Raw genomic sequence first — 12,740 nt, 5'->3', positions numbered from 1 at the left:
AAGGCCTTAATAGGGACTATGAACTACTGGCTTTTTATTTAAGGTTGTTTTATGATTGGAGTTTGGTTCTCATTGAACAATTGGTATAGAGAAACTTGTCACCCAGGGATCTTATGTGACCCTATGTTGAAATGTATTTGACATTTGGAAATGTGGTCTTCAATTTGAATAGGTCAATAATATACATGTTTTGATCTCCATATCCTACTCATATATTGTATCCTTTATTGCAGCTTATTCCTCTCTGGCACACTCTTGTCCCCTCTCCTGGATCCTTCTCCACTCCAACAAAGGCTCTGCCTCATGCCCATTGGGTCTTATGCTCTATACTGGTGGAACCCACATTCTCTCTCCCTGGCACTCAAACTTCCGGCTCACTGGAACGCATTTACACCAGCCTGCGGAACGCACAGCTTCCTGGGAGCAACGCGTCACTTCCGGTGACGTCACACGTGCACTTCCGAAGTGCACACTACACAGCACTGCGGGATTGGTGGCAATTGGTCAGCTGATACCATCCTGCCCCTGACAACGCTCACCGCACCAGGAACTAGCGGTGGACACCGCGTTCCTCTAAGCCACTACGTGCAGTACCACCTTATAACCAGGAACTAGGGGTCACAGGTATGCTACGTCCAGCTCTATTCGGTCTATCTCTGCCTCTACAGTCCCTCTCAGCTGTTAACTCTGAGTCTGCCACTCTCTGCTCTTTTCTGCAGACCCAAGTAACCAGTGTCACCATATCTCCACACTTTTGAATTCCTACCTTTGAATACCATCCAGGAGGCTAGTAGGTGTCGCCTCTCTTCAATTTGTATATATACTTGCTCTATACTATGATGTTGTATCCGCATTAATGGGGTTTGACGAAATATTATACACTGTTTAAGAGGGGTTTGGGAGAAATTGTTAATATTTTCTCAATATTTCCCTGACAGTGCGTCTATGAGAAACGTATTCAGCTGCAGACTCCAAGGAAGAAACTGCTTGTTGTATGTGTCCTAAAATATAAAGGTTTTATTAATAGATATAAAGAAGAAAACTAAATACTGTAAAATAATAAATCTCCTTATATGTTTCCTCTCATTATCTCCAATAGTTGTATTATTACACAGGATTTTTATAATGTTCCATCAGCTTATCTTTTTCTCCTTCAGGTCTCTACAATATCGGATCCTCTCAGTGAAGATCTTCTATATAAGAAAATGTTTCTGATTTACCCATCAAAGATGGATATGGACAGAGACAAGATGGCGGAGAGGATATTACACCTCACCCTAGAGATCCTCTTCCGGCTTACTGGAGAGGTGAGAGATTCTGATGACGTCACATTACATCATTCTTATCTATGGAAATAACAGATGGACAGAACTGGAGAGGTGAGAACTCTGGAAATGTCTGGAGTGAGATTTATTACTGTGTCTCTCCATAACCAGAGATTAATCACGGGGCCTCCACCTCACCCCCTGATACATGAGGACATCAATGACCAGATCCTAGAACTTGCCTACAAGATGATTGAGCTGCTGACTGGAGAGGTGACACTGCTGGGAATGATGGGACATTATACAGTAACACTATGAAGGGATCGGGGAGATGACGGTATCATTGTGTGTGTCAGGTTCCTATAAGGTGTCAGGATGTCGCCGTCTATTTTTCCATGGAGGAGTGGGAGTATTTAGAAGGACGCAAAGATCTATACAAGAACGTCATGATGGAGGTTCCCCAGCCCCTCACATCACCAGGTAATAGACAGGACTAAATACACACGGCCTATAATTATCTGTATGTAAAGAATGAATTCAGTCCCTGTATGTGTTTCCTCCAGATCTATCCAGTAAGAGGACAACACCAGAGAGATGTCCCCGTCCTCTTCTTCCACAGGACTGTAAACAAGAAGATCCCAATGTTCCTCAGGATCATCAGGTAGATGGAGAGAAGGAGTCATGAGATCTCCCCTATGATGTGTAGACGGCTGTAAAGGTTTTGTATTTTTGGATTCAGTCTTGTTTTATCCACCATTATTATGTTTTATATTTGTGTAATGAGAACGGTGGAGATGGCAGGATTAGAGCCAATCATAGATGTGACTTCTCCATCTGTCTGTGACTTTTACAATATTTGTTTCAGGGTGAAGATCTGACCCATAGTAATACTACAGAGACATATGTGAGGGATGATGAGCGGTGTAAAGAGGAGATTCCTATATATGACTACCCAGGTGAGTAGTAATCACTGAATACTGAGAAGTCACAGATTCTTCTCAGTCACCGGCTGTGGCTGCTTTATCGTTTGTGTAGTCCGGCTGTATCACAATCGTGTGATCACCATTTTGCCGCTAGACCACAACATTCTCCTCCGTCCGAAAATGTTCAGATTACTTTGGGAAATTGTGAAAGCCCTTTTCTTTTTTTAAACCAATTATTTTTATTTAGGTTTCAAAAATTTTACAGCAAACAGTTATCAATATACATATAACAATTCACATAACGTGTAATAATACAGTCAAAACCCTCTCCCCCCTCCCCCCTCCCGCCAATACTCCTTATGCCGGGCATACCTGGGAACATTTACAATCATATTACCGCCATCCATGCGGACCATATTTTCCCAAAAGTTCTCTCTCCATGCCTCCGCCTATAAATGCTTTCCTCTAAATGCATTACCGTACGTGTCTGAGCAATAAATTCCCTCCTAGTGGGGGGTTCCGAATCTGTCCATTTTCGTGCTATTAGTTTGCGTGCCACATATAGCAATCGCGCTATCGCCACTTTGTAATGTTCTGAGACAGGTATTCCATCCACCTCCCCCAAAACACACAGCACCGGGTTTCTGTCAATTGTACATGTATAAGCCCTCTCAATTTTGCTGACAACGAACAACCAATAAGCCACCAACCGTGGGCATGACCATAGCATGTGTAGCAGTCCGGCCTGGTCCGTGCCACATCTAGGGCAATTGGAATCTCCCCTCAAGCCCGCCTTGTACAGGCGCAGCGGTGTTTTGTATGTCCTATGTATTATGTATAATTGGGAAATCCGTGCCTGCTCGCTTAAAGAGATCTTCGGGACATATTCTAGAATCGCCTCCCGTTGTTCTGTTGTGAGGGTACCCACCTCCCTTTCCCATTTACTCTTTGCAATGAGGTGATTCCCCCCCAGATAGGAGTGCAGTAGGTCATGATATAAGCTCGATATGACTCCCCTCGTCCCTCCCTTCATACACACAAAGTCTAGTACAATGTCACCCTGAACCGTCATGTCTCCCAATCCACACTGTGCCCTCCAAGCATGTCGAAGCCTATAGTATTGAAATCCCCATACCAAAGGCAAATCAAATTCTTCTCTCAATTTCTCAAAGGTCTTCAGGTCCGTTCCACTCTGCAGCTGGCACACATATCTCACTCCTTGCGCCTTCCAATTGCCCATTTGACACAGCTTATTAAGTTCCGGCAGATGTTCATTGCCCAACACCGGTGAGTACTTAGTCAGCCCGTCCACCCCCCTGATCTTTTTAATAGTGTCCCATACCTTTAGAGTCAAGCCTAAGGTAGGATATATTGCTCCCAATTTCTTAAAGGTACCATCCTCTAACGCCTGGACCAGTGGGCGTCTCCCCGACACATGTACCAGCACCTGGCAAGCTGCCCCTCCACAATCGGGCTCTCTCCATCCCCTGACATGCTGGCCTTGTACTGCCAAGAAATAGACCCAGGGATTGGGAGCGGCCAATCCTCCCTCCTCCTTCCCATTTTGCAGCGTTCCCAATTTAATCCTTGCCTGCCTCTTGCCCCATATCAAGGATCTGAAGATAGAATCAATACCCTGAAACCGTTTTTTTGGTAGCCATATCGGTGAGTTGTGCAAAACGTACATTAGTTGTGGCATAAGGACCATCTTAATCAGGTTAGTTCTACCCGTCACCGTCAAAGCCAATTGGCACCATGCGCCTATTTTCTTTTTAAATTTCTCTAGCAGAGGAACTAAATTCAGATCCGTGAATCGTGTCAATGGAAGCGCCACCCATATCCCAAGGTATTTAAATTGTGAAACCAGCTGGAGCTGCTTCCCCCTCTCCTCTATCTCCTCCGCTTTTATTGGTCTATCTACAGCCATGACATAAGACTTGTGCCAGTTTATCTCCAGTCCCGAAATGCTCCCAAATTGTTTAATTACATCCATCGTGCACCCCAATGTCTCTCCTGCATTTTCCAGAAATAACAGGATGTCATCGGCATACAGTGATATTTTTTCTTCCAGCCTCCCAAATTTAAATCCGACCACTCCTCTCTCAGCTCTTATTTTGGCCGCCAGGGGCTCCACTGCCACCGCAAACAATAGCGGGGACAGCGGGCACCCCTGCCTTGTGCCCCTATGTAAGTCAAACATCCCGGACCGTTCACCATTCACCTTAACTACCGCCCTTGGGGATGAGTACAATAACTTCACCCAGGCCATGAATGCGGGGCCAAATCCCATTATTTCCATGATTTTCCATAAATATTCCCATTCCACGCTATCAAATGCTTTCCTAGCGTCCAACGACATCACTATTCTCCCGCCACCATTATCAGCAGGCAGCTGCATATTAAGAAATAATCTTCTCAAGTTAACAGCCGTGGAGCGGTTGGGCATAAAGCCCGACTGGTCCTCGTGAATAACAGTATGCGCAACCCCGGTGAGCCGGGTGGCCAGGATCTTAGCGAGTATTTTGACATCCGTTGTCAACAACGATATGGGCCTATACGACTCCGCATCCATGGGGTCTTTCCCCTCCTTTGGCAGAACCACTATCACCGCTTCCTCCATTGATCTCGGTAACGCCCCCTTCTCCAAAGCCTCATCAAACACAGATTTCAATTTTGGGGCTAGCAGTTCCACCAGCTCCCTGTACACCTCCCCAGGTAGACCATCAGCACCCGGTGATTTGTTATTGGGCATAGACAGAATTGCACATTCCACCTCCTCCACACTCACAGGTTCATCCAACCTTAACCTATCTTCCTCAGACAATTTAGACAGTGAGATGCCCTCCAAGAATTCCTCTACGGCCCCCTCTGTATCCCGTACTCTTGAATTGTACAGTGCCATGTAATATTCCTTAAAGACCTCCAATATGTCCTTTGTGTCTGTCAGAGTCGTCCCCGCTTGGTCTCTCAACCTGTACACCCTGGAAGACTCCCTCTGTGCCGCAGATATCACCGCCAACAAGCGACCCACTCTCTCTCCTTCCTCAAAGAATTGGGCTTGCTGAAATGCCCTTTTCCTCTCGGCTTGCATCGTGTGCAGTTTATTAACTGCCTCCTGTGCCAATTTTAGTCTATTGTGAGCTACACTCGTTGGCGCCAAAATCATGTCTGCCTCTGCCCTTGTCAAGTCATCCTTTATTTGTTGATCTGCCAATTTAGTTTTGGTCTTACATCGTGAGATCTCACTTATAAAGAGTCCCCTCGTAAATGCCTTCATAGCCTCCCACACCACTGTAGCCTCAGCACTCCCTTCATTAACTTGGAAGAAGTGCTCTAGTTCTTTGGTTATGCCACCCATATCCACCACTTTAAGCCACGTCGGGTGAAGACGCCAACCTCCCCTCTGACCCTGAGCAGATCCCACTAGAAGCGTGACAACCATAGGACTATGATCCGATAGAGTCCTCTGTAGGTATTCCACCTCCCCCACCATCCCATCCATAGCAGTATCCCCAAAAGCCAGGTCTATCCTTGACAGTGTTCCGTGTGTAGCCGAGTGACACGAGAAGGTCCTCTTACCCTCATTTCGTACTCTCCACAGATCCACCAGCCCCAGCTCCCCCACGTAGGTGCCAAATGCAGTCATTCCGTCCCGTCCAGCTTCCATACCTGCCGGACGTACTTTATCCCAGTGATCATTCATGGTGTTGTTAACATCTCCCATAATCAACATCGGAGCCTCCCCCCATCTGGCCGTCAAGTCCATTACTGCTTGAAGTTCCTTTTTAGAATAAGGTGGAGGGATATATAAAGCCACTAAAATCATTTTGTGTCCATACAATCTGCACGCAATCCATACATACTGCCCTTCACTGTCTACTTGCACTGCCAGCTCTTCATAATGAGCGTTTTTGTGTATTAGGACTGATACCCCCCTGGAGTACGAGGAATAAGTAGAATGATATGTCTTTAACATCCACCCTCTCGATAGCCAGTGCCTAGTATCTCTAGTGAGATGGGTCTCCTGTAAGCACGCAATCATAGGATCACAAGATCTGATGTGATTCAGAACTGCTGCCCTCTTAATCCTGTCAGATATACCACGTACATTCCAACTTAAAATCCGAACCGTACGGTTACTCATTGTGCATTAGAAAAAACAATCCACCATCATCAAGTAACATCTTTCCATTTTGTTCCCCAGCATACCAGGTCAAACAGCATAAGCAACCCCATTTTCCCGCAAATCCAACCCATCCACCTCCCCCCCTCCCTCCCCCTCCCCCCACCCTTCTCTTGTCACTCTCTTCCCAACGTGAGAGTGGGAGCTCAAAGAACCTGAGCAACATCGTAGTATACCGCATATCAACATGCGCCGTGTCCTCCTCCAGCATTGGCAGTCTCTCCACCACATAATCAATAGTATGCATAGTCCCGAACCATTAATCAAACAAATTAACTATAAAACTACCGGTGACGGGAAAGAATTGACCTTTCCAAAGGCTTCCACTCTTAATTTAGCAGGATAAATTGTAGAGTATTTCACATTCAAAGAGCGGAGCTGTTTCTTCACTTCACCATACCGTAGCCGCAGCTTTTGCACCTCAGCCGAGTAATCCGGGTATATTTCAATGCGTTTGCCCTCCAGGGTGAGATCTGTCAATTTTCTGGCCTTACGTAAAATAGTGTCCCGGTCTCTGCAGTTCAGGATTCTGGCTAACATCGTACGAGGGCCCTCTCCAGGCACTGGGGGTCTCATGGGCACACGATGGGCACGCTCCACAGCAAACACCCTCGACAGGATATTAGACCCAAACTTTCCCAGCAGCCAGGTTTCAACAAAGGTCATGGGGTCAGCACCCTCAGCTCTTTCAGGGATGCCCACAATACGCAAATTGTTCCTGCGTGACCGGTTTTCCAGGTCATCGCTTTTATTAGCCACTACCGTGATCCTCTGAGTGTGCTGTTGTTGCGTCTTTTGCACTGAGGTTAAATGATCTTCTGTTACGCCAACTCTGCCCTCCACTTCAGTCAATTTGGCTGTAACTTTCTGCATAGAAGCCTCAATGCCTCCCATGTCAGCTTTCAGACCATTCACCTGCTTTGTCAGAGCAGTTAAAGCAGTCTTGCAGTATAAGACAGCCTGGAATACATCTCGCAGAGTCGGCTCTGCCTCATCTGAACTTTCAGCTGCCAGCACAGTGTCACCATCCCCCTCCTCCTGCTGTTCATTATGTAGCACCAGCACAGGCATCTCCTCACAGTCTTCCTCCTCATCTCCATGCTTCTCACTGCCTTCACTTCCTTCTTCATCTGCCTCCATGCCCCTCGCATACCTGTGCAGCCGTGCTGAAGCCTCCAGCCTCCGTGCATAGGCTGTGTTCCTCCTTCCCGCCTCTTCCTCTGTCTCGGTGCCATCTTGGGCTGAGGCACTGCTGCAGGCCCCGGCATCCTTCTGCCTTTTGCGGCCCATGTTGGTCTCTCTGAGTCTGGCAGAAGCTCGCCTCTGACTCCCGGGACCCTCAGACAGCAGTTCCTGATAAGGGATTTGGCTGATTCGGGCTCTGTGCAGGATAATTGAAGCTAATGGTGGTGGAGAGGCACTGCCACCCGACCTCTCACATCAAGAGCTAGGCCACGCCCCCGTGAAAGCCCTTTTCTATAGAACTTACAACCTGGAGGATCCACCTACCCCCTGGGATTAGGAGACGCTGACCGTTACCTGCCCAGGTCTGTAAACTACAAAGCCAAATGACAGCGTACGTAGAATGTGCAGATGATCAGGCCCCATTTTTCAAATCTGACAGATGTCACTTTATGTGGTGATAACTTTGAAATTTTTCACAAAGGATAATAAGAAACAAATGGACCTTACAAATTATTTTCCAACTTCTTTTGAATTTGACAATACCCTATATACAGCTGTACACTACTGTCTGGGCACATGGGAGGTTAAGAAGGGAAGGAGCGACATTTAGCTATTAGGAATGCAGATTTTGCTGGAATAGTTTGCAGACACAATGTATTGGGGGCACTGTTCATGGTCACATGGAAGCTGAAAAGATGGCTACCATGAACAGGCTTGCCTTAACTACCCCATTTACATATTTCACAAATTACTTTCCTCATCACCCTTTAACCTCTCTACATGGATCTGGACTTACACAGAGACCCCTAGGCTTGGGCCACGGTGTTACCTGCTGTTCTGTGGAGTGACATGGGAAGAAGAATAGTCAGATAGCCGGGTCAGAACAGGAGGGCAGAGAAAATACAAAATCAGAAGACACAAGAGTAGTCAGTAAACGGGCCGAGGTCACAACAGAAACAAATACACAAGCCGGGAGCTGAGCACAGAGGACTGAACCAGAGGAGAACAAGGCTGTATCTGGCAGCTTCCGGCAATATGCTTCCAGCTTTAGTAGGGTGTGGTGCTTTCCAAATAGCTGAAGTAGGGAGCAGATTATTCCAGCTGGACAGCACACACACCCATACTGCAAAACTGGATGGTACTACTGGTCCCTGCAACCCTAATCTTAGTGGCTGCGCAGAGCCTGAGCCTCGCAGAGCTTCTGGTTCTGACGTCTCTTCCATCACCAGCGCCGCCTGCAGAATGAATAAGGCGGCTTCTGGTGTCAAAAGTAGACCTCACACAAGTCGAAGCAGGAGGAGAAGTAGACGTCCCAGAGGAGTTGGGACACACCTTTTGCAGAAGCAGTAGAAATCCCCATAAAGTGACTCCATTTTGGAAATTATAACCCTCAGTGAATTAATTTATAGGAGAAGTGACTATTTTGACTCTACAGTCACTCTCCAGAAATTAGCACGCAGTGGATGTTGGAGAGTGAAAATTGCAAATATGCTATTTTATTACCCAACACATAGTGCCCAGATTGTGCTTCAGGAGACACACACCGTAAATTAAGTGGGTTCTTCTCATTATAGTAATACCAAATACATGGATGCTGAATGTGACTTAGGCACATAAACTACTGCAAAGCTCAGAAGTGAGGGGGAGATCTGACTTTGGGAGAGTGGATATTGCTGGATTGGTTTATGGAAGCCATGTTGCTTTTCAAGAGCCTTTGAGCCACTAATAATGTGGAAACCTCTGTTTTTCCATTGACAGATGATGGATCTGAGTGGGGACTTGTTTTTTGTCAAATAAGTAGAAGTTTTTATTGGTATTATTTTCGCCTACATAACATTGTTTGGTGGCTTTTTATTCCATATTTTGGAGGCAGAATGAAAAAACAGTGGAACTCGCTCTACTGATCCATCCTATGAAGTTTCCTATTAGACAGTCATTGTCCTGGTGAATAAGTGAATTTTTTTTTATATAACTTGCCTTTTTTATGGAGAGTTTAAGTAGAAATGTTCAAAAATATAAAATTAAAGGATTTTTTATTAAAAATAATAATTGGTTTTATTCTTGGCAGATGTCTGTACCAGGAGATCAGAGGGACAGCTGACATTTTCAGTTTTCAAATCAGATAATTTTCAGATCCAACAGGATATAATTGAAATGAATGACATTTCTCCAGATTTACCATCATCCCTTCACAGCAAAGATCTGTCATCTGATCCTTTGATACAGGTCCTGTCTTCTGATTCATTACCGACTACTAAGGAAAATCAAAGTCACAAAACAAGCATTAAAAAACAAACTGCTTCTAAAGCAAAGAAGCCATTTTCACGTTCAGAATATAGAAATAGTTTTCCTCTCAAAAAGTCTTTTCTTAAACCTCAAAAAATTCACACAGCGAAGAATAGATTTTCTTGTTCCAAGTGTGGGAGATGTTTTAATCAGAAATCAGATCTTGTTAGGCACCAGAGAACTCACACAGGGGAGAAGCCATTTTCCTGTTCAGAATGTGGTAAATGTTTTACAGAGAAATCAAATCTTATCGCACATCAGAGAACTCACACAGGGGAGAAGCCATTTTCCTGTTCAGAATGTGGAAAATGTTTTAACCAGAAATCAAATCTTAATATACATCAGAGAACTCACACAGGGGAGATGCCTTTTCCATGTTCAGAATGTGGAAAATGTTTTAACCAGAAATCTAGTTTTCTTAAGCACCAGAGAAACCACACAGAGGAGAAGCCTTTTTCATGTTCAGATTGTGGGAAATGTTTTGTACAGAAATCATATCTTAGTATACATCAGAGAACTCACACAGGAGAGAAGCCATTTTCCTGTTCAGAATGTGAGAAATGTTTTTCAGAGAAATCAAATCTTATTGTACATCAGAGAACTCACACAGGGGAGAAGCCATTTTCATATTCAGAATGTGGGAAATCTTTTGCAAAGAAATCAAATCTTACCAAACATCAGAGAACTCACACAGGGGAAAAGCCTTTTTCATGTTCAGATTGTGGAAAATGTTTTGGACACAAATCATATCTTAATAAACATCAGAGAACTCACAAAGGGGAGAAGCCATTTTCCTGTACAGAATGTGGGAAATATTTTACAGAGAAATCAACTCTTACCAAACATCACAAAACTCACACAGGGGAGAAGCCTTTTTCATGTTCAGAATGTGGGAAATGTTTTACAGAGAAATCAAGTCTTATCAAACATCAGAGAACTCACACAGGAGAGAAGCCTTTTTCTTGTTCAGAATGTGGGAAATGTTTTAACCAGAAATCAGATATTGATAAGCACCAGAGAACTCATACAGGGGAGAAGCCTTTTTCATGTTCAAAATGTGGGAAATGTTTTAACCAGAAAGCGCATCTTGATAGCCACCAGAGAACCCACACAGGGGAGAATGCCGCAACTACACCCAACTAGTCTCTGTAGAAACTAGAAAAAAAACCTAGCTGCACAACTAAAAATGCCACCACACACCTAACTAACTAATAAGCCGTTGAGGAGTTTCTCATACTTCCTGAGGAACCAGAGAGGAGGCTGCAAAACACTCTGAACAAGGGGAAAGGAAAGTATGAAGTAAAATATGAAAACTCTGAATGAGAAACAAAAACACATTCATATAGGGCAAAGAAGGCAAGCTAAGGAGAACCAAAAATAAAAGGAACAAGTATAATCTCCCAGAAACTCATCACTGTTAGAATTAAAAGGTACTGGGAGGGAAAGCAAACTGACCGGGAGGATAGTTTCACCTTTGTGGTGAAACTTACAAAATTTATCCTCACCAACTGTGTATGTAAAACCCATCCATTTATAATGACCACGGACAAGATAAAGATTCCCAACTCACATCAGGACCACAAGATCCCAGGGACTTTCAGCTGCATCACAACTAATGTAATGTACTTAATTATATGTAGCAAATGTCCAACTGGGGGTCTGTATGTAGGGGAGACCAGGCAAAAACTTAAAACAAGGATGAATTCTCATCACCACCCAAAAAAAGAAAAAGAGAATAGATCTACTTGTGTCCACACATATTTACCGCCACAACTGCTTATCCCTTTCCGAAACTGATAGTTCTGCTTCACGTCACTTGTCTTATCCATTGCATTATTCCTGTGCCCTGTTGTGTATAAATATGTGACTCTTCAGATTTTGTGTTATACTATGCCTGATGAAAGACCTGAGTAGTCTAGAAAGCTTACTGACTAATGGCTAACTGAAAAGATGGTATCCTCCACTGAGGACTTTCAAATTTTAAAGTTTTTCTCCAAACAGCAATTTTAAGATCTCTCCACAGGTGTTCAATGGGATTTAGATCCGGATTCATTGCTAGTCAGAACTGTCCAGCACTTTGTTTCCATCCATTTTCTGGGTGCTTCTTGAAGTATGTTTGGGGTCATTGTCATGCTGGAAGACCCATGACCTAGCACGCAAACCCAACTTTCTGACACTAGGCACTACATTGTGCCCCAAAATCCTTTGCTAATCTTCAGATTTCATGATTCCTTGCACACAGTCAAGGTACCTGACCTGAGGCAGCAAAACAACCCCAAAACCTCTTTGAAGCTCCACCATATTTGACTGTATGTGTTTGTAAATGTATTGATTATGTTGCACATTGGACAGAGGAACATCCGGATCTCAAAAGATGGACTTATAACCTTGAAATTATTGATATTTTTCAACAATTTTGGTTCTCAAGTCCTCAGACAGTTCTCTTCTCCTTTTTCTGTTTTCTCCATGCTTAGTGTGCCACACATATGCACACAATGCAAAGATTGAATCAACTTCTCCCTTTTTTATCTGGTTTTAGTTGTGATTTTCTTATTGCCCACACCTGTTACTTGCCACAATTGCATTTGAACAAGCTTCACATGCTTGAAACAGAGTTGTTTACCCACAATTTTGGCAAGGTGTCAATAATTTTGTCCGACCTATTTTATGTGGTTTTGTGTGAAATTATGTTCAATTTGCCTTTTTTTTCCTCTGTTTTCTTGTGCTGTTTCAATAACCGCAAAGGAAATAAACGTGTATAATAAAACATGTAATTGCAATAATTTTCTGGGAGAATTATTTCATTTTCTGGCACAATTTCAAGGGATCCAACACTTTTGACCATGACTTGTTTTTGTTGCCTTTTTAATTTGTTGCAGCATATCATCCTCTTCATGT

General features: G+C 44.1%; 2 protein-coding genes across 2 annotated transcripts in view; one reads left to right on the top strand and one right to left on the bottom strand.

Moving 5' to 3' along the window:
- The window catches only part of LOC141201398 (uncharacterized), a 147,155-nt gene that overhangs the window by 44,369 nt on the left and 90,046 nt on the right, over positions 1 to 12,740 (bottom strand). The gene's annotated exons all lie outside the window — the stretch shown is intronic.
- On the top strand, positions 244 to 12,414 carry LOC141201428 (uncharacterized). Its single transcript, XM_073663417.1, has 8 exons — positions 244 to 624; positions 720 to 790; positions 1,158 to 1,307; positions 1,437 to 1,538; positions 1,622 to 1,745; positions 1,829 to 1,926; positions 2,131 to 2,221; positions 9,625 to 12,414. The coding sequence occupies exons 3-8, from the start codon at positions 1,206 to 1,208 to the stop codon at positions 10,983 to 10,985; spliced, it is 1,878 nt and encodes a 625-aa protein (XP_073519518.1). The 5' UTR covers positions 244 to 624; positions 720 to 790; positions 1,158 to 1,205; the 3' UTR covers positions 10,986 to 12,414.

This window comes from Phyllobates terribilis, unplaced genomic scaffold (assembly GCF_046119375.1).
Source record: "Phyllobates terribilis strain yellow unplaced genomic scaffold, ASM4611937v1 Scaffold_115__1_contigs__length_5345438, whole genome shotgun sequence".
Taxonomy (NCBI): Eukaryota; Metazoa; Chordata; class Amphibia; order Anura; family Dendrobatidae; genus Phyllobates; species Phyllobates terribilis.
This window is presented reverse-complemented; position numbering and strand designations above follow the sequence as displayed.

Excerpts from the sequence above, each read along its gene's own strand:
- LOC141201428 (XM_073663417.1), top strand. The coding sequence starts at position 1,206 with ATGTTTCTGATTTACCCATCAAAGATGGATATGGACAGAGACAAGATG. Across the intron at positions 1,308-1,436 it reads TCTTCCGGCTTACTGGAGAG|AGATTAATCACGGGGCCTCC; the intron begins GTGAGAGATTCT and ends CTCCATAACCAG. Across the intron at positions 1,539-1,621 it reads TTGAGCTGCTGACTGGAGAG|GTTCCTATAAGGTGTCAGGA; the intron begins GTGACACTGCTG and ends TGTGTGTGTCAG.